Here is a 23,078-nt window from a genome sequence, read left to right as displayed (position 1 = left end):
ACTGAAGCCTGCTCCTTTTCAATGTTTCCTGCGCGTGTAGGTAAATAGCCGGTAGCGCATACGTAGCTAATTCTTCATTGGATATTTGACAAGGCCGCGCGAGGCACGTGCATGCTATTATTTCCTTCCTTCACCCCAGTTCATTTTTCCTGCCGACTTTCCCTGTCGTTAAAGCGTCCTCGCGCCCTCCTGACTTTTGTTGCATGCAAGATAGCGCTCTTGCTAGAAAGGCAGTTTAGTTGGTTTAATCGAACGTCATTGAAAGGACCCGGATGGAAATTTAATGACACTAGGGCTTTCTTCACAGTTATTCAATGATGCGGTCAGTCATCATCATTGTTTGCATGGCGGCAACTGCTAACAGCCAAGAAATGACAAAAATAGACCTCTGCACCACACAATTGAGTAAGCTTGTTTCCTTGGTTGTTTTCTATCCTACATCCAGCACTTTCATGATCTGTGTCATAGGAGTATATGTTCGAAAATTCTTGCTGATATGAAAAAAAAACAATATTTGGAATGGTATTATGCGGTGCATGTACAGCCCCCGTCGAAAGTGTAAAGCCCAAGCGGTTTGCTTCTAAGCTTTTCAAGCGCGGCTCCCTAACGTGTCTATTAATCCAAAGCTCGAGAGGATTAAAGGCGCGAAGCCATTCCTCTTTCGAGAGATTAAGGTCGCTCAGGATGCATCACGGGGCACACTTCAGGCCTTGCAAGCAAACCCTCTGGGCTGTATACTTTTGACGGGGGCTGTACGTTTTCATATACTCCTGCGTAACATATATACCTAACTTGCACACATGTACAACGACCTTATCTAGCACAGTATTTCAATAAATGTCAGCGGAAGGTTTAAAATAGAAAAATTCGCCATTTTCCCCAACCAATACTGGCCGTACGGATCACTCAAGTGTGCTGGTGGTAAGAAATGTGTGAAAAGGCGTGGTGCTCTACACCTGTTTGCATTACAAAAGAATCAAGATATCATGCATCCCGAATTCACAATATTTTAAAGGATAAACCAGCACCAAAATGCGCGAGATGTGGTGCCAACATCTCAGTCGTCCACACACTGATCATGTGCCCGATATTGGAGACAAAGATGACAGCACTTTCCTGAACAGTATACTTTTAAAACACCAATAAACCCTTGTTTATTTTTGCGTGATGACCACATGTTCTCATTGGATAGGGTATTTAAATTTTTTAACTCGGCAGCCTTTTTAAAAGAAATCTCTTAATTCAAGTGACCTCGGCCCGTTCTCATTCTTATGGAGAAGGCTGAGCTTAGCCGTAGCTGCAGATGCTTCGCCCTTCTTGCTGAAGCAAGGACTGTTGTTGAGGTTGCCCGACTTCGTCTTTTCTATGTATCATTTCTGACAGCAAATGTTTAGGCGGTAAACACCACTTTAGGCTATTCCACCTTACTTATACACCCTCTTGACACACTATCATCATTCGCATTCTCACTACTCTTAGACCCCATACACCTGCTGTTGACATATAACCTGTGCAAACATGTTAGCCTGAGCTAACGGAAAGCCTTATGTTTGGCGCTGTTTGGCCTTAGATGCATTTGGTCACAAAAATAAACCCCGGCATAATCATCATCATCAGAAATAAGATGTGCATAACGAAACAAAGAAAAGTGTCATGGAAACCTATTGTAACCAAGAAGATGAAATGGGTTTGGATGCCTAAGTGGGCCGATTAAGACGCGAAGGGCTTTTAAGGCGAAACCCTTTAAAGGCTCGTAATGCCGTCCGTTAACAAAGCTGTTATCCGCGTTTAACTCGGGAACTAAAAAGATGAAAGAAAACCAATGATCGCTTCCGATAGAAAAGCAAAAAAATGAACCGAGAAATCAAGCTTGATGACTGTAGATTATTAAGTTAATTATTTTAGGCAAAGATGCCGGAATTGCGTCGAAATGGCGCGGACCTCGATATAGCCATGGAAATGGTGTGACGTCACGTCCACCAGAAGTCGTCGCGGCATAGTGAAAATTGTCACAGAATGGTCGGAAAAGCGTCGGATATTTGTCAAATTGGGCAGAAAAATGTGTAATCAAGCGTAAATAACACTTAAGGCTCCCGAAATATGTATAATTTGGGTATCAATATAGCCATGGGAACGGCGTGACGTCACATCCACCGGAAGTCGTCACGGCAAACTGTCCTGGGCTTTCGCCTCTCAAAACTTTAGTTGCCAAAGTGTCCTCGCAATTTTGGTTGCGAGCAATATATCTAACGTTGAAGAAGGCTAGTAAATGATTTCATGCAAAAGGGCCGTTAAAGAAATGTTATCGTCATAATCAATTATTTATTCCAGCTTTAATATAGTTATGTGCATTAAAGGGGTATTGCATCACACGCAGTACAGGGTGGCAAAAGATCTTGTGAGGGCGCTGTTTTCAGCAGCAAAGAAGTTGGCCAGTTGGCGCAAAGATTAATTGCGAACGGAAAAGTTATCACTGGTGAAGAAGAAAATGGCCTATTATATGTATGCGATGTAAAACTTGGCGCATGAAATATCGTTTCGCTATGTCGTATTTACGTCTGTGAAACCAGTAGAAGTGTGAATGTCTTTCTTCGCCAACAGGCCAACTCACTAAAGGTAGCCGTCATCAGTCACCTAGCTGCACATTTCAGCATGTGCAGATCTGTGTACTAGCTTAAAAGAATAATCAACACTATTAACATGCTACTATATTTGGTGCACCGGAATTAGTGTATGCGGTATTCCACGCACGGAGACGGCGGGTGTGCTAGTAAAGATGCTTTCAACTTAGGGCCCTAGTAGAGAGCCTTGAATTATTTTCGACCACTGTGGTTGCTTAAGAGCTAAGGCTAGTCCCTCTACTTTGCGTGTATTTTGGGGCCTATCGAAGTGCTATTTTTTCATCAACTATAACATCTAGCTCACTGGATGTGCCACTGGCACGGCAGGCTACTGTTTTAAATACAGCACAGGTGGGGCTTGAAAGGACCAGGTTGCTCGTCCTAAGCACCTGTAAGGTTCATTTGTCAACAGATAGTTCTTCGGGAGGCTGTCTACTTCAAACAATGATATTATGCACAGTGCCACGGTTGGCAGGTGGCAAATGCACTCAAAGTTTTTAGGTAATTTCATTGCCGAATGCCGTGGTGGGCACGGTGCCCGCAGTCCGGTGAACAGGTTCCAACCTGCCGCTCCTGCAGTGCAAGATGGGCCAACCTGCATTTTCTTGATATGGATGGACGAACAGAGGCTTTTATCAAGAACGGACCTCTAATGCTCTTTCATTAAAATAAATCCATCTCGAGCAGACAGTTACTGCAGGTATGGACCGCGAGAATAAAATCGGTACGCGAACTAAAAGAGTTGTAGCACACTTGGCAGGCACTCTCAAGTAAGGATGAGCACCTCATCACCATCTCTCACGAGGTATGTATGTTATTCGAACCGCAGTGTAGACGACCGTGAAGACTTTGGTCGTACCCGAGATTGCATTCTGCGGAAGCGCATGCATGCGGCTGTTGTAGCGGCGTTTGTTCCAGAGCGCGGCTGCTGTTTTCATCTGTCTTGTTTTAAAATCCGTGCCAGGAGCCTACTACGGCTGACCGAACGTTAGAGTTGGCGACGAGGAAGGCTCGCGACCAACCAGAGTGTCGGCTTCTGCGCAAGCTGCCAGCAGTGTACGCTATGGCAGCTGCTGACTTCGTTCGCATAGCTGAGTTCAACGGCAACTTTTTTGCTTGCAAATCATGATATGAGTCTCTCTAGTTCATCTTCTAAGAGTTAAAGGCATCACGGACACGTCGAAGAGACGCGCTAAGCTACTGATTTTATGCCGGAATGCGCCTTTTCACGTGATAAGCGCCCTTGTGCAACCGAGGCCGCTCAATAGGGTACAATTTTGCGAGGTTACCACGGAACTCCAGGCTCACCTCGACTCACAGTCGAGCGAAGTGCACTGCAGAGCAATCATCCAACGGCACGACAAAGAAGACGGTGAAACTGTCAGCGACTATGCTGTGGCGCTCAGGAGGCTCGCTACTGCCTGTGATTTCGACAGCAGCTTTCATCCGCGGTCAGTCTTGCTGCGCTAGTACCGGATGTCATGCTGCGCAAACATTTTTCCTACAGTGCTAGGCCTGAACGTCATGCTGCACGACCGTTTTCTGCGTGGATTACGAAACAAGCCATTCCAGCAACGCCTTTTCCCCGAGAAGGAGCTGACCTTCAAGAAAACCTACGACTTTCCTCTCTCAGCAAAAAACGCCACTGGAGACCAGACCAAGCGGAACTCTGTCAGGCACACGGCATGTAGCCCAAAGACGCGGGAGGGAGGTACAGCCAATAGAGGGCTTTAACCGAAAGCCTGGAACTTGCAACGCTGTTGGGGGTGTGACGCGCAGCATAGTGAGGACAGTTGCAAGTTTCAAAAAGCTGTGCGTAGCTATTGCAATAAACGTGTACAAATTGCAAAGAGATGCAATGAAAAGACAAGGATGCGATAAACTGTCACAGATGTCGTTTTTACCATTATGGTGACGGTGTTCACCGACGATAAATGTTTCGGTACTGAAGTGTATGCCAGTGCCACTTTCATAATTAGTAGCGAAACCGCGTTGAAATATACGTAGACGTACAATCAACCATGGCAATAATATATAGAAACAAGGAGCTCTTTCTTGCCAAGGTGGACTTGATTCAAGTTCTTAGTACAATAGGGGTGCGGGTCACGCATAACCGTACACACCTGCACTTTGCCATTCGTGATCGTCTAGGATGCCGAAACCGGATGCAGTCTATTCTGGACAGAACTGGCTTCCTCAGATCAGTGCTAAGATTGTTGCAGTTCGTGACATAGCGAGATACCAGCTTGTTGAGGCCGTGTTCTGTGAAGACATCACTGTACATGTACCGTCTTTATCAAAAGTAACCAGGCTGCAGGGTTTGATTCTAGCTTGTATAGTGCAGCCCCTGTGGCTCTCTTAAAGATCAAAAGGTGTTGGAAAGTGAAAACCTTTAACCACCATTTCACGTTCAGGAAAGCTGTAAGGGCTAAACTGTACGAGCTAGAAGCAAACCATGCAGCCTGGTTACTTTTGACAAAGACTGGACGTCAATTGGTGCGGCTAGTGACTTGTCTAAGGAACGAGGCTGGAGTTTAAAAAAGCATGGCCAGTACTCCGCACCTCTTTCTGCTGCAGAGGCTGAACTGCATTCTCTGCAAGCCTCTGGGATTAAGCTGGTGGTGCGAGATTTGTTTTTGTGTGAAAGTGCTGGTGCCCATGTTTGCTTCAAGACACCGTCGTCGTCGGAGTGTCTTTCAGTCGGTGCACGCGATACACATCTTGTATCAAAATACTCCCTTCCTGACTTGTGAACCAGTGCGATGTCGAACTCCTGTAGTCGTAAATTCTAGGGAGCAAGACAGCCCAAGGAGACATTAACGTTGCAAGCCAACACAAAGAGTGGTGGTCACTTACAGCTTTGAAAGGCCTACGGTAGGAGTAAGGGCCGAATTTTCATCCAACCCAGCTGGTCGTTAGGCATCAGTTTCCTGTCGTCGGTAGTAGGTTGTCATCTTTGATAAAAGAACGGCTAGTTCAAGTGATTACTCGCTCCACTCCGTCGTTTTTCTGGACAAGGACTCGATTTAAACACACACAGCTCGTGCCGGCGTTTTCAGTGAAGTATCTGACTACTGTTGATTGATGTAAACGTCGCTTAAGTTCCCTGAAGCCTTCCGCTTGATATGCTTCCCTTTTCCAAAAATCTACCTTTGGTACTTTTGTACTTGAGTCAGAGCTTCGGCGAGGCTTTAAAAGGTATGAAAAAGCGTCTATAATACGAAGACATTCCCAAAATTGTTCTGAGAGTTTTCTTGCCCCAAGCCACTGGTAATTAGCTAATAGCGGCAGTATTGTGTGGTTAAAGCATATACTGTACTTGCAGATGATAAGGCATCAATTGCATTTTCCACTTCCTTATTTATAGATATGCTGAAGGCCATACATAAGGAGCGGCATAAACAAGAGCACGATTATTTCACGAACAACAAATGCAGTGCTGATGGTTAAACGGAGCTCAGGCACAACCAGTTCAGAAACATTACACTAGAAAAAAAGAATTTGGGGGACACTTAAGTTCTGCCTTTATAGGTATTACGCGATAGTGTAATGGGTGAATTTCCATATATGCCGGTCATTCTCTAGTCTACACTCATAGATCCCTGGGAGTCCTCATACCCCTCCTCCCGAAGGGGTGCAGCTATGCGCTACCGCCCTGCGATGGTAGGTGCTCCCAGCGATGGGCTTTGTACGCCCCACGTTGATCAACTGCTACCTCCCTCGTCGACAGTTTTCTCACTACCCAGTGGGCAGCTTTTGATGATGCCGCAAGGTCACGTGACCTAGGTGGCCCATCTGCCTCCTAGGTTGCTCTCCAGGGAGCAGTTGCCAGAACCATGCCCGCGGTTTTTCGCTCCCAACGCCGAGAACGCCGAAGTCGGATTTTCGGTGTAGCGGAGCCTCTAATGCTACCGCGTTAAAATATTCTCGCGAAGGTTCACAATAAACTAAAAAGCTTGAAAACTACCGTTCCGAAAGAGTCCGCTGACAGATCAAGTTTTGCTACTAAAATTCGAGAACCTGAGTTAAGTTAGTAGTGCGCAATGAAATAGCGAAGACTGTGTACTCACGGCGATCCTGAAGTGTAACTCACTGCAATCGAGAATTGAAGAAGTGCAAGGCCGATCCTCGTACTTTTCCGTTCGGGAAAAATAGGGTTCGCTGTGACGCGCTGAGATTGTTCGATAGGCAGACGGCGTATTCCTGTGTTACAGTCTGTGAAAAGACTGTGTTACAGTCTGTGAAAAGCAATGCCGTGCTGTGGGTTTCCTTCAGAGATGGAACGCTCTGATATCCCAAGTAGGATGACAAGATCAATCGAGCTGCTTTGCTCTTCAGGACTACTCTTAGATTAGTAGGAGTGAATTGGTTGTGACGCAAAAAAAAAACATTAAAGATCACTGCGGCCCCCGCATTGGAGAAATGCATAAGCATTGGCGATACGTTATTGATACTTTGTCGATACCACAATTAATTATCTTAACTTAATCAAGTTCCGCCAATTGCCCATCTGAGTTTTCAAACTTCGCGCCGCGGTTCTTTTTCAAATTTGGCTTCACGCGTTGGATCCGTCCACACTTGCGGCCACGTGACGCCATACTTCCGGCGTTTTCAAATTGGCGCTACTTTTGCTCCGGCCCCGCCTACTTTTTGTACATTTTTGGCTCTAAATACCAAGCGCATGATGACCTTAGCTGCCTATCAGCCATTAAACACAACGCAACACAAATTAATTAACTCGTTACCTATCACAGTTAGGCCACTATTTGCAGTTATTGATTTGCAGCCGGTTGTTAGTAATACCCATATCATATTTTATAATTTATAAAACGCGATTACCGTTTCCGCTGTGACTCGACAAAATTTGGCTTTTTTGGCTGGTCGCGTGCACTGGAAAGCTTTTCTTTCCCTGTGTTCTTTTCGAAAGCACATGTATTTTGGCAAGATGTAACCAAACTATTTCCAGTCTCAGCGCGAAGGATAATCGCTTTTTCAGAATTCTAAAAGCTGATATCGCTATTACTAACGACCGGCTACAAATCCTTAATTGCAGCTAGATGCGTAGCTGTGGTAGTTAAAAAGCCAATTATCAGAAATTAGTTAACCAGCTTATTACTTATGACAATTCACCGGCTTTCCGGTGTCAGCCGACACAGGTAATGCTATGGCGCAAAAGACATATTTTTTACCCCAAAAGGCCTATTTCTCAAAATTACTTAGTCTTCCCTGAAACACCTGGTATAAGCGTCGCCTGAGAAAGCCTTCTTTTTATTGCACTCTTGATGTACTACGTTCTATATGAAAGAAGCCAACAGCCACAGAAACCAATGGGGACAGGGGATTTTTTAAATTTATTTATTTATTTTGTGGTGTTGATCAATTTAGAATAGTACTGAATGTGTTATCGCTTAAAGCTAATTGATTAGAAAAGCAGAAGAAAAAACAACCACATGCCGCCGGTGGGATCCGAACCCGCGACCTCCGAATTACGCGTCCGGTGCTCTACCTCTGAGCTACGGCGACGGCTGTCAAATATTCTGCTTTCGGGGGTATTTATGCTTACAAGTAACCAAACCTTGAGAGTGTTCATGAGCGCCAGCAACGTTCATAAGCGGCGGACGTAGAACGTTCTGAGTTACCGCCGGTGTGACGTAGAACGTCATCGAACGGAGAGGGTGGAAGCTGCGTGAGAACCCTCTTATGCTTCCTATGGCGTCAAGGCTGCCAGAACCGAGGCCCTCGCTAAGCAATTAAGCAAATAAGGGAAGGGGAATGAAGGGCTCGTTATAAATATGAAAGAAGCCAACAGCCACAGAAACCAAGGGGCACAGGGGATTTTTTTAATTAATTTATTTATTTTGTGGTGTTGATCAATTTAGAATATTACTGAATTTATAACGAGCCCTTTATTCCCCTTCCCTTGTTTGCTTAATTGCTTAGCGAGGGCCTCGGTTCTGGCAGCCTTGACGCCATAGGAAGCATAAGAGGGTTCTCACGCAGCTTCCACCCTCTCCGTTCGATGACGTTCTACGTCAGACCTGCGGTAACTCAGGACGTTCTACGTCCGCCGCTTATGAACGTTGGTGGCGCTTATGAACACTCTCAAGGTTTGGTTACTTGTAAGGATAAATACCCCCGAAAGCAGAATATTTGACAGCCATCGCCGTAGCTCAGAGGTAGAGCACCGGACGCGTAATTCGGAGGTCGTGGGTTCGGATCCCACCGGCGGCATGTGGTTGTTTTTTCTTCTGCTTTTCTAATCAATTAGCTTTAAGCGATAACATATTAAGTAATATTCTAAATTGATCAACACCACAAAATAAATAAATTAATTAAAAAAATCCCCTGTGCCCCTTGGTTTCTGTGGCTGTTGGGTTCTTTCATATTTATAACGAGCCCTTCATTCCCCTTCCCTTGTTTACGTTCTATATGGTCATTCGGCCTTGAAATAAAATTCAAGAACATGCTGCGGTATTAACGCGACAGAGTCAGGGGTTCCGTTCGTTGGAAAAGCCGGCGTCGGCGCTGTAATGAGAAAATCCGGCATGGCCGCGAGGGTCGTGACTTCAGTATCACAAGGCCTCTCGCTGGAAATTCAAACACCCCAGAACGATCACACAGTACAACAGGGGTGACGTCACTACCCAATTCCTCACTGGTCCACAGGGCCTTGACGTCATTTCACTACTACTGTGTTGTGGCTCTGAAGAAAGAAAAGCAACTGCGCTGAAAAGAAATATGGCCGAGCCAGGACTGGAACCAAACACTTCGGTCGTGATCCGGGCGTGCTGCATCTCAACCACTGAGGAATGTCCGTCCTTGTGTGTCTTGTGGCAAAAAAATGAGAAAAAATAAAATTTAAGATAATAATTAAAAAAAGATTAGTGTCCGTCTCTGCAAAATGATATGCAAAGAGAACCCCGCGCCGCTGAATGGATCCGTTAACCCTATCTCGTCATATCCTTTAGACGGAGTTTAAGTGTCCCTGGAATATTTTAACCGATGGGACCGTGTCTACTATGCCATTACTGGTAGTGTAAGTTTTGGTTTGTGACATTAAATCAGAATTTAACTTCGAAGATTTATATTTTCTTAGTTAATTTGTATCTGACAGCTGCAGGGTCACTCTGTTGGCCTATTAACATCAGACTGCATCGTAATGACGTCATTAGTACTCGCTATATATTTGTAGACATATACAAAGATACAGCCCATGGCGAGTCGTAATGTACAACGGTAGAAATAATAGTTAATGCTTTATCACTGGTATATAATAAATATACAAGCGCGCCAATTACAGAAGCTTGAGCGACACCCGAATTGATATAGGGTTGTAGTGGACGTATTCTTATTCGTATTAACCATCTGAAAATGATTGATACGGAATTCCTCTATCCATGTCCTGTTGTTTTATATCAACTTCGAGATATTGGATTTTCATTGTGTTAATCGTTGGTATGTTGCCGGGTAAGTGGGGTTCGAAAAATCGATGAAGATACTAATACAATGAGAAGGTGCAGTAAAGTGTGAAGGTGTCTTACTACCCAAGCTCTGTATGGAATGAAATCTTCTAACTTAAACTGTGCGGGTTGGTTAAAAGTGAAGTATTTTTCAAACGCGCCAGCTGACGCCATGAAACATTAAGTTTAAATTTCTGAACTTGAGAGGGGGCGTTTATCCGCAAAGGATACACCCAACAAAATCTACGAGGACCTTTGGTTAATTACTTTTCAGATGCCTGGGACACAGCTAAAGCCATGAGAGTTGCTACGGATTTCGTATGGGCCTGTAAGAACACTGCGATTACCATGAATATTCCAGGGTCTATATACAGGGTACGTGACAGTTTGATTATTCGGAAAATTGCCAAGCAGTGGTTAGTTTTGTTTATTCTGAATGAACATATTTCAATCCTCGAATAAGAAATGAGGGCAATGAAAGTGAAACGTTACGTGTACGTGTACAATGCGCTTGATGACAGATTTGTTGGTATTTTTGCTGTCTTTTTTTTTTCCTACCACTCCTGTAATGACCCTTCAATAGGGTTAACAGTATCAATAAACAAACAAACAAACAAACAAAAGATAACAAAGGCCACGCTCTGCGCTTTATAACCATTTTTCGCATCATCTATTGAAGTTGTAATGAGGATTGAGGAAGACTGAGGAATCCAGGGCAGTCGTAGATTACCACAATGCTACAACACACGCCGATGCAATTCATGCGACTCCAACGCGCCCCTACACACACACTGATCGTTGTCAGCAAAAAATGAATGTTTCATTGCCCTTGCGTCTCCCAGGGCGGCGACGAAGTGCTCAACGTCAAATTCCAGCAGAATATTGCCAAGTGAAGCCTTTAATTTCCGAGTCAAAGCCGCTGCAGCGGCTCAGTGGTTATAGTGCTGGGCTAGACCCGATAGACGCGGGTTCGATCCCGGCCGCGGCGGTAGCACTTTGATGAAGGCGAAATACTAGACGCCGGTGTACTGTGCGATGTCAGTGAGCATTAAAGTAGTGCAGGTGGTTGAAATGATTCGGAGCTCTCCAAACGGCGTCCCTCACAGCCTGAGTTGCTTTGGGATGTTAAACCTCCCAAAACCATTAAAAGCACATACTTCCAGAACCATAGTATCACGATGGCGACGTTAAGACGAATGCAGAATGAGCTTTAAAATCGTTCCTCCCCTTCTTGCTCAGGCAGTTCATTATATTTGAAGTTTAAGTGATACCTTCTAGCCATAGTAATAATATTACTGTTAAATTTTTGCATGATCAATTTTTGACCCCCAATACAAGAAGAGGCTCTATGAACAATCTGAGGTCAGTGGGTGTTAGCCTGGGAAATAGACAAGGCATGCAAATGCTCACATGGCAGTCTTTTTTATCGGTATTGAACTGCATATAGTTAAACCTAGATTTTTGATGAAAACACGAGCGCACTTGAGGACAGGGCCATGACACAGGACACAGCGCTAACTTACAAGTGAATTTTATTCGCGACACAGAAACTGTACTACACATCTTCGGTGAAATAGAAACAAAAATTATTTGTTCGGGTCTAAAATTTTAGGGACATCAACGCAGCATCTAACTGGACACTATCTTGTAGAACAGCTGGATTGTACAAGGCGAACGGCAGACAGCTTTAGCATTGCGATATCCGCTATGTTCCGCGTCTGTGGAAACCCTGCTGCACCCGCGCAGTGGCAGGTGTGCGACCCTCGGGGACATTTGGATATACGCAGCTGGCGCTTGGAGGAACCGGTATGCGGTAGTGGTCTCCTTATTCTAAATCTCTGTTTCTTGAAGGCCTAAGCGGAGTACCACCATTTATCATATCAACACCATAGTTTGAAAGAAAGAGCAACGTTTTCGATCTTATTCTCAGAAGGAGAGCACAGTTCTACTGTGGCCTCGGTTTCTAGCAATGTGGATGAATGCAGGAGCAATGCTAGCTTGTTTTAGTTCATTATAAAGAGGACAGTACGTCTAACTTTTAGAGATTAGTCTTAGTGATCTCAAAGCTGTAATTTTACCGAGTACAGAGTTTCGATGAATTAGAAAATATCGTAAACGCGAGAAATTAGCGACGCCCCTCAGCACTTGCAGAAACACCACCTGGTCATATCAATCCTCCGCTGCTACCATTGGCTCATTGTGTTCAAGTCCAACACTATTTCGATCGTGACGGAAGGCTTCTTCAGGATAGCAGCGCTGCCAATGCAGTTGAGCTACAAGAATGCGAAGTGCCGCCAAATTCGACGATGGCAAGCGGCTTCCGAACACAAAATAGACAACAATCTTCAGTTCATGAAACCCATTTTGGAGAATTGAAATCATGCAGGTCTCGAGGATGTTTTACAGAACTATATTATATCGTCCTGCATTGGACACACACACATAGCACACATTTTTTTGTTGACAGAGCATGACAAATCCCTATGTCAAAAATGGGGAGATGAACTCAAAATAAATCACGTCTTATTCTCGTGCACAGAACTTGGAACACTGCGAAAAAAATGAGCACTTACTTTACACCGAATTTGACTCTTAGGTGAAGATAAACTTGTCTAGCTGTCACGTGTTTTTAGTCTTTTAAACATAGAAGATGTAATAAAAGAGCCATGGTTATAAAAACGTCTGCAGTAATAAATGGACTATAATTTATAAAATCCTTGTGTTTGGTGCATGCTGATCTTGGTTGCCTATGAGCCGGACACTCAACACAACACACCACTGCTCCTCAGTATTTCACCGTCGCACTCCGCCCTTGAGTAGCTGTTATGTTCATCCTGCTCCCGGAAGCAAGAGCTGTCTTTTCATGCCTGGCCTCAACCCCCCCCCCATGCCAGTCTTCGGTTTCCTTACGTTCTTTCCTTCGCGGTACCAGAGTTCTAATAAATGCTCGTGTAATCTTCACTCCTTGTAAACTATGCCTGCCTCATTTTTATTGCCATATGCGAGGTTCTCCATACGACGCTTTGATGAAAAACACCCAGTCCGCTTTTTTGTCCCTGTGCCTGTCTTTACTGGAATGTTGTTCTTGCGTACTTTACGCACTAAGATTATTTATACATAAGGCGCCCCATTGAAAATTACTTTAGATCAAGGACAAAAATCTGGGAACTATGTTGCACAGGCTGGTCGCCGAAGCAGACACTCCTTCTTGTCTGTTGCAGGGATGTGACCAGGACACGCTCCATTGCCTACAGTACCCGCTTGAATGCAGACTGAAACGCTGTAGCATGCAGTGCCGTATCTATGTTAACAGTACTTCGATCTCTGGGGTCCATCAGTGTGATCGCAGCGCTAGTGTCTACATCGCAAGCCTTGAAACACATTCGCACGTGCATTAATACTATTGAATGGGCGACGTTCTAGAAGGTGATGTCTTGAAAGCGATGCCACTTCGCTAAGTGTTAGACACCAGAGACGTAACGCCTGGTATCCTAAGTTCAGTTACGATACCAGAAAAGTAACCTCAGTGTACACAAGCACAAACGTTAAATTGTATTTTGAACGAGCATTAATGAAATAGACATACACACTTTGCAATCTGAACGCATCAGACAGTTCGGTCTCTGGAAATAAGGCGTTTAGCTTCTCGCTCACACGTGCAGGTGGAGCGTGATGTTGCATTAACGAGGTCGACCAGCGGCGCCGTGAAGATGAACAACCGTCCAGCTATTTGGATTGGCTGAGTAATCAAGTTTTCTGTGAAGGAGCAGGACAACATTTACATGGCGTTAGGTGTTCCTGTCTGCAGTGCCAAGACTGCGTGGAACGTCGGAACTTTCTCAGGCCAAACTCGCCGCAACGCAACGACGGTCAAGGGCGCAAGCCTAATGCAGAACATATCTTCGTACAACGAGAATCTATTGCGTGCCTACCACTCTCATCAGACCGCTAGTAAACCTTAGCAAGGTCCTAGTAAAAGCGGGCCCGGGTTCAGGCTGCATTGCGTTGTCCCATCTCAGTTACGTTTGTCGGTTCGCTGCATATTCTTTGCTAATCAAAAAGATTCTCAGGCAAGATAATCAATTAGTCACTCTTTTATTTCAGTATGTATAGGTTTAGATATTTTTAACCGCGGTTTCGCATAATAGACGCAGCGCGCACTCCAAGAGAATAAGCCCACTGCAAAAAAGCTCAAAGTAGGGAGGGCTTGTTGAAAAAAAAATTCTTAGCTAGCCCAGCTCGATAGAAGCAACCTAAGCGCTCTTCGGCGCACGCCCTGCATTTTGTGTGCCAAGTGCGTGCCAGTATTTTGTTACCAATTATCTTCCCGTCTCACCTGTTGCGGTGACTCGACGTTTCACAGAAAGCAAGTGGTTCCCTGCTTTCTTTGCACACAGTGGCAGCCTGATATTAGAGCATCGGGATCTATGCGAAAGGAAGTGTGTTGCGCTCGCTACCTCCTGCATTGAACTACAGTCGGATACAACTTAAAGCGGTTTTTCCCTATCAAAGGACCCCTTAGCAGTCAACAGCATCGGCTGATGCTCATGAACATGTCAGCGTCACCATGGACGATGGGGATTATCCCCTTTCATATGCCTCTCCCCGCATTCTTACGCTAACAGTCTTGTTAGAATCGGCTGATGCCATTGGCTGGAAGGGTATCCTTTGACGGGGAAAAGTCTCTTCGTTCTGGACTTCCATTTAACTCTAGTTGCAGTGCGAAAGCTCTACTTCACTGCAATCATGAAAAAAGCGGTGTCTGACTAAAGCCTGTGACGTGTCTGCAGAAATAAATTAAATATTGACGCGACGGGGTCTTGAACCCGCGACGGCACGAAATGATCAGGTTAGTCGGCCACTGCACGAGAGCACAACGCTGTCGCCGCAGCCAATACCGCCGTGTGTTACACAGTCACTTTCTCGCGCTGTGGATTGCACATAATCGTCTTCATTAACTTCAAATTGTGAGCAGAAGTCGCGAAAGGAACCGAAGTGCATACAATTACCTACCTTTGTCAATGAAAACCTCAATCGTGCTTAGAGCTACGTGGCGGTAGTAACACAGGGATGTGCGCTGTTTGCGTTGACAGCGTTTTGGCAGAAACGCTGCACTGGAGCTATAGGCTATTTCAATATCCTGTATTTGTGAATGGTAATTATTGCCGCCCCACCCTTACCCTTTCCTTCCCTCTCGCTGTCCTTTTATTCCCGCTAGCCGCATCTCAGGTGCTTCAGGTTTCGATGGCAGATGCCGAGGCTAGCAACATCCTTTCTTCCATTTTTATTTTGATCAATAATTAATGGCCAGTAACATCAACAATAACAGCAATAGGCCGTCGGCGTTCGTTGGCTTTGACCTCGACAACGCCGCTAGCCTGGTGGTGGGAGCGGACGCATGTCGGACCGCCTCCCGCATTGTGGGCTAATTTTACCAGGTTAAAACAGACGTGGTCCAGCTATTTTTGGTGTGCGAGGAAAGCAAGATATCCGACGCATCTGGATACCAACTTCAAAACGGTAGGCCAATTTTGCGACCTTTTATCGAGTTGTAAAGTTCGCCAGCGAACCGCCGCAGCTAAGCCTAACAAGACGAAGGCCTCCGCTAGACCTCGGCGTTTGCGCCGAGACAGAAGCCGACGGTGGGATGCTCGCTAGCCCCAGCGGGAGCGGAAACGCTCCCAAGGGCGTGCAAAGCGAGGATTCACAGTGCGAGGATTCTCACATGGAAGACGAAGTTTCTGAGGACGAAAGTTCTACCGAAACGTGCCGGGAACGCGCGAGCGACGCTAACACGGACGCGGAGGAAAACGACAACGATGGCGCGGATAACTGGTCGCCAGTTATGCGGGCCAGGGCGCGACGACGAGAAAAGCTCAAACAAGCAAAAGAAGAAAAGAAAGCCAGAGCGGAAGCCAGGAGGCTACAGACGCCAGTCGGACGGGACGCAGCGACCAATTTGGAGAAAACGGGCGGCAAGGCGCCATCGCGGAGGATACCACCGCTACCTAAGACCGACGTGAAAGTCATTATAAGACCTAAGCAAGGGCTGCAACTGAAAGAGTTTCCACAGTTTCTCATCTCGAAAGCAATCCAGGCGGCTACCGGCCACCACTCAGCATGTGGAGGAGAGAACTTCATTACCAGAATCCGACCTGGATCCAACATAATCATCACAAGCACGCCATCTGAAGAGACGGCAAGACAAATCAAGCAAATAAGACAACTCAGCATCAAGGGCGTCAACTACGAAGTCAACACGTACATTGCGGCGCCGGATGATGTGATCCGAGGAGTCATCCACGCAGTCGAGCCGGGCCTCAAGACCGAAGACCTACTGGCGGAACTTAGAGTCCGAACGCATGGAGTCGAAATCGTCGGGGCGAGAATGCTGGGTAAATCCTCCTCAGCAATGCTACTCTTCGACGACAAATTCCTTCCCAAGCAAGTGATTTTTGCAGAGGCTGAGTACCAATGCTACCCGTACCGAGCCCGAAGGCAGGTGTGCCACACATGCATGCAGCCTGGTCACAGAACAGACGTGTGCCCCACCCCACAGGTGAAGGTATGCAAGTCATGTGGGACCCGGGACCCCCAGGAAAACCATCAATGCGAAGAAAGAAAATGTGCGCTCTGGGGTGGTGACCACGCTACTGGAGACAAGGACTGCGACATGCGGTATAAAAAAGCCAAGTACCAAACGGGGCAACCGAAAGGCAAGACCCCGCCAGGTCAACGAACGCAAGACAACGGGGACGCTGGATCGCCGGGACAGCGAACGCAAGACACCGGGGACGCTGCTACACGAACGAGCAGATCCAGAGAAAAACAAGGGGCAGACGCAACGAAGCAACTGCTTCGTTCAGACAACAACGCAACACTCAGCAGCAACGCCGACAAGCGCACGAGATCGAGGTCAAGATCAGCGATGCGATCCAGATCCAGGTCGACAACGCGCAAAGAAAACAGCGGGTTCCAGGAACGCAAAGGGGACTTCCCAGGCCTGGCGAGCGAAAACAAGAAGCAAGATCTCAACCAGCCACAGCAGAGACCGGAAAAGAAGGTGAGCTGGCCAATTGGACATAACTGTGCAACCACTGTGTCACACTCTAAGACAATGCAACTTGAGGACAGAATAGTAAAACTAGAACAGCGACTTGCTCAAAGCGATCAAAGGGTCAAAGAGCTAGAAGAACCAAACACGCATCTTAAAATAGAACTCCAAAGACAAAAAGCACAATACATGAACGCACTAAAAAACCTCGAACACGCCAGACAACCCATGTCAATCACGGAGGCCGATCAAATAGAAACGTACCAACGTATGACAGAATCCGCAGAGGTGGCCGCCATAAAGGCGGCACAACACCAAGTACAAGAAATCCAAGAACTCGATCAGGAGATGGTGAGAGCAACTTTGCTAGCAATAATGAAACACCATGTCAAAGTCAGTGAAGACCTGGAGAAAATGGACGGAAAATACAACTACATTAAAGGGAAAGTAGCGACTACAACGAAGGAAGCACACAGCAAACGCATGAGAGAACACATGAGCAATAGGCCCATCCATTCCGACGAGCAGGAAGCAAGAATACAAAATGGCTAACGACAAACACACAAGGCTAAACAAGAAAGGAAACTTGAAAATTTGGCAATGGAACTGTAGAGGAATAAAAGGAAAACAAACTCAGTTAATCCATCTCATAAAGAACCAAGAAAAACCGCCGGACATCATTGCCATCCAAGAATACGGGGCCAAGACTAAAACAAGTATAACAGGATACGAGATGTATGACGGAGACGGTTCCGGCAAGGCCGTCATCTTAGTACATAAGTCAATTACGGCAATCTGCAAAACCAACATACCGGATACGGACCTACACCACACTGTACTATAAATTGTACCAGAAAAACCAGCGGATGACAGCGCTTTCATCATAAACGTATACAGCCCCCCAAACAAAAAAACCCCAGAATACACGAACTGTTCAAAAAAGCCAGCGATATGGCAGGCCAGAACCCACTGTTGATCCTAGGAGAATTTAATGCGGCAAACCCCATTTGGGGGTACCAAAAACTCAATGCCAAAGGTAAAAGCATAGCAGAAAGCGCAGAAAAATACTGCATGGAGCTAGCTAACGACCCCACAACTACGACGAGGATAGGAAACAGCGTCTGCAAAGACACCACGCCTGACCTAGCCTTCTCAAAAAACAACGAGAATATCCAATGGGCAAATACGATGGAAACCTTAGGGACCGACCACTTCATCCTTAACTTAGAAATAGCCGCAGGAGAAATGAAGAGATGCCTAGGGACTGCCAAAATCACAGACTGGGAAGCCTTCAGAAACCACAGCGACGAAATAATAAAACCGATAACCAACATAGAAGGGTGGGGCACGGAGCTTATGAAGGTCAGACAAAAATACACGAAGATGATCGTTCGCACGGAACAACACCCAGACGTAGACAGCCACCTTCTTCACCTATGGGAAGCACGAAGAAGCCTTTTCAGGAGATGTAGGGAGCAAGAACACAACAGGAAACTCAAGCTGAAGATCGCAGAACTGACTAAGAAGGCATCAGAACACGAAGACAACATCGCCACGCAAAACTGGCAACAGTTCACGGAAGCACTTAGAGGAACACTAGGCACGGCCCGAACTTGGAATATACTAAGAGCTTTGATAGACCCCACAAAAACCAAAACGGAAAGCGGCAAGTCCATGAAAAAAACTACTCCACACCTTCCCTGGAACGGAAGACCAACTTACACAAGCACTGAGGGAAAAATGCTACGGCACAAACATGCACCCAAAGCAAGACCAAGTATACACCGGCGAAAACAACCCCGAGATGGATAGGCCAATCACCGAGGAGGAAGTAAGGGCAGCCATAGGGGAAGCAAAAAAGAATACGGCAGCTGGAAAGGACAAAATAAATAGCGCTACCATTAGAAACATGGGAGACACGGCCATCACCGAGCTTACGAAGTACCTAAACGCTATCTGGGAAAAAGGAATCGTGCCGGCGGAATGGAAACATGCAGAGGTAATTATGATACCCAAGCCGGGTAAAAGACTCCAAATTGAAAACCTAAGACCAATCTCCCTAACCTCCTGTCTAGGGAAGATATACGAGAGGGTGATTAATGAAAGGATCACGAACTACATGGAGGACAAGGGATATTACCCTGATGCCATGTTTGGCTTCAGAAGGAGACTGTCCACGCGAGACGTACTCCTACAATTAAAGGAGGATGTCCTCACTGAAATACCAAGAAGCGGCGAACGCATTGTGCTAGCACTCGACATAAAGGGAGCCTTCGATAACGTGGGACATGCGGCCATCATGGAAGGTCTCAATAACATAAACTGTGGAAGCAGAGCCTTCCATTATGTCAAAGCCTTTCTCACGGAACGAACAGCTACGATAGGCATCGGAGATACAAGATCGGAGAGCTTCACGGTGCCAAACAAGGGTACCCCGCAAGGCTCAGTAATATCACCGCTACTATTCAACATAGCGATGTTAGGACTCACGAAAGTACTGGACGAAATAGAAAACATCAGCTACGCAATGTATGCAGATGACATAACAATATGGACAACCACAGGCTCCCTAGCAGCTAAACAAGAGCGGCTACAAAAAGCGATCGACCATACTGAACAATACGCCAGGGCCAGAGGATTATCGTGCTCAGCAGAAAAATCAGAATACGTAAGAATAAAAAAAAGTACACGAAAATAGGACTCCCAAATCACCCTGAAACTCGGAAACGAGACAATACCTGAGAAAACGGAAGTCAGGGTACTTGGAATGTGGCTGCAAAACACAGGCCGATGTAGCAAAACCATTGCCTCTATTAAGAATACAACAGAGCAAGTCGCCAGAATCGTGCGAAGAATCAGCAGTAGAAAGAAGGGGATGAGAGAACAGGACACCCTAAGACTCATTGACAGCCTCGTCCCGAGCAGGGTTACGTACAGCCTCCCCTACCACGAACTAAACAAGCAAGAGACTCTAAAAATCGACACCATACTACGCAAAGCGTACAAAACGGCGCTCAAACTTCCAATGTCCACACCAACCGAAAAACTAATGGCCCTGGGAGTATCAAACACCTTCGACGAACTACGAGAAGCGCAACGTAGTGCGCAATTAGACAGACTCACTCAAACCAGAACGGGAAGACACCGACTGGAGAAATTACGGCTACCTCTAGGTACACAAAGAGACAAGGAACAGATTAATAATGAAGACAGAAACAACATCCGGGTAAGACCAATACCACGACACATGGATCCGAATTTACATCATGAAAGACGACAAGCCAGAGTCCGAGCACTCACCAGGGAACTAAGCGACAATCCCAACGTAGTCTACACGGACGCAGCAGAGTACCGATACCAACGCAAAACAATCGCCGTTGTAACAGACGAAGGAGGGCAAGAAATAACCAGCGCAACGATAAACAACCCAAACATAGAAGCAGCTGAAGAAGCCGCCATTGCTCTCGCAATATCGCACGGCAACGCAACAGGACACAACCTCACTATAGTGACGGACTCCAAACAAGCATGTAGAAACTACACAAGAGGTAGGATCGACAGCATCGCCAATCATATTCTGCACACGACGAGAAGACACAAAAACACTAAACATAATATAGTGTGGGTTACGGGACATGAGGGGATGAGGGGCAACGTGGCAGCAGACGAGTTAGCTCGAGGATACGTCAACCGAGCAGACTCAGCACTTTGCACCACAGGCACGTTTGACCCAGTTACCCCCACGTACTCAGATATACTCGATCATTACAGGTGTCAGCGGAAACGCTACCCAGCCCCATACAAAAGGCTCACCAAAGAGGAGGCGGTAGACTGGCGCAGACTACAAACCGGTACCTACCCACACCTTTACAAACTACACAAGATTTTCCCTACACAATATGGAGACGAATGTCCGTGGTGTCAGGGTAAACCTACACTAGAACATATCACATGGACCTGCCCTAAGGCAGACTTAGAGCCAAGAATAAACCCGAGTGTGATGCAGTGGGAGCACTTGCTGGCCAGCGAGGACGAGGAAGCGCAACGATTCCTTGTGCGCCGAGCCACGATGGCAGCAGTCAAGTGCGGCATCCTGGAGCAAGGATCGACCACGGCGCCCAGTGACCCGTAAGGGTCAAGAACACCAATTTATTGACAATAAAGTTTTTTCCATCCATCCCCTGATTTTGAGAATGGAAAAGCACATACCTGGATCCCTGGGTGGGCGCCCGTCTTAATGGAGCTTTCGTTTTTTTTTTGTTTTCGTTTGTGTGTTTAACGTCCCAAAGCGACTCAGGCTATAAGGGCCGCCGTAGTGGAGGGCTTCGAAAATTTGACCACCTGGGGTTCTTTAACGTGTACTTACATAGTACAGTACATGGCATCTATATGTCGCGTCCGTCTAGATTCTACCGCCGCAGCCGGGCTCGATCCTGCGTCCTTTGGGTTATCAGTCGAGGTCTATAACCACTGAAACACCGCGGCGGCTCTATCGTGCTTCCTGTACGTAGCATTACTGTCGACGTGCAAAAAACTAGCTTCGCACAATATTTCGTGCTTGCCTTGCTAAACGGCCCGAATGTCTGTTTTATATGTGCGTTGGTTCTTTGGCCAGGTTCTAAGCATTTGTAAGAATAAAAGGCTAAAAAAAAAGCATCCTGTCGTCTACGGCTAGGTCATAAAATGCATGACGTCTTTTATTAATATTTCCAAATGTCATACCTTTTCCGAATACCGGTATCCAGAGCACATATGTCTGCCGTGTCGTCGTTAACTGTACCGAGATCATTTCAGCAGGCGCTCTCATCTTCGTCACATGTGCATGATGAACAAAACAAGTCCTGAGGCAACTTAGATTAACGCTAGGTGTTTTCGGCGCGTCCGCCGGAGAAAGAAATTTTTTTTTGGAGTGCACTTGAAAGCAGGCGCTAGCGCGAGGGCTGCGTGGTGCTCCTGTCCTGGCGACCTTGGCAGCGTGGCAAGCGGCGGCACAAAATTCGAGCACTAACGGAAAGGACCGGGGAGACGCGGGCTGCAGAGGTGGTTGGAGGGGGTTCGCGGTGATTTTTTCGCTTCTTATATTTGCACGGAAGTGATAGGCTTCTGCACGCACGAGGGCTGGCGCCAGGGCTGTGATTAGGACCGCCAGGTGCAGCGCGCGCAACGAACAGACCCGCATGCCAAGGGAAGTGTCTACTGTGTTTTATGTTTCCATTTCGAGGCCAGGCTTCGAACAGAGACGATGATAAATCGAAACTTGTGAGCAACCGTTTTAAGTGAGCCCTGCGCTCAGTCAGCTTTGGTAGTTCAGTGCTATGCGGTGCATCTTCTTTTGGCCTGCCCGCGTGCTCTCTTCCGTTCTTGAAGATTTATCCTACCGGTTGTGTTTCTGTTCTCCGTGCGGCGTGCACTACTGCTAAATCATGTGAATCTCAAAAAAGGCGGAGAACCTAATTGAAAATGCATGTACGAAAACCTTGTTAAAATATTTCGTCATGGACGCAGTCACTGAACGTGATTGGAGCTATTAATAGTAGGGATGCGTTATCATGAGAGCGCTGTGCTTTGTTAAAAAAAAAGAACCTCAAATCAATGTTTTTTGATGCATGAACATTAGAACCCCTTTTAGCGCAAAAAGTATCCGACGTTAGCGATGGCGTGTGAAGCCTCGGGGGAAAGGTGGCAAAGCGTACAGAAGGAGAGCGTAAAAGACAGACGGGAAATAGAGAGCTTGTCGAAGATGGTGAGAGGGCGTTTTGGCAAAGGTGACGGGTGGCGAGAGTGAAACAGTGGTCTCCAATTAGTGTCGGGAGGTGTAGAGAGTGGCGAGGAGAATGGCGTGTCGCATTGTCTTGGAAGAAATAGACCACACTCCCACCGCCATTAGTGGTGAGCACTATTGATAACCTATACTCTGCCCTATGAAACGCATTGATCGACTGT

At 46.4% G+C, this 23,078-nt stretch overlaps 1 protein-coding gene across 1 annotated transcript in view; it reads left to right on the top strand.

Annotated features, from left to right (window-relative positions):
- The first annotated feature begins 314 nt into the window (after positions 1–314).
- LOC149361882 (uncharacterized) overlaps positions 315–23,078 on the top strand; it is a 46,038-nt gene continuing 23,274 nt past the window's right edge. The window contains exons 1-2 of the mRNA XM_089569614.1: positions 315–405; positions 10,356–10,456. Of these exons, the coding sequence (XP_089425740.1) occupies positions 315–405; positions 10,356–10,456 (192 nt within the window). The remainder of the gene's footprint in view (positions 406–10,355; positions 10,457–23,078) is intronic.

The sequence above is a fragment of the Amblyomma mixtum genome, chromosome 2, assembly GCF_055824585.1.
Source record: "Amblyomma mixtum isolate Tamu chromosome 2, ASM5582458v1, whole genome shotgun sequence".
Taxonomy (NCBI): Eukaryota; Metazoa; Arthropoda; class Arachnida; order Ixodida; family Ixodidae; genus Amblyomma; species Amblyomma mixtum.
This window is presented reverse-complemented; position numbering and strand designations above follow the sequence as displayed.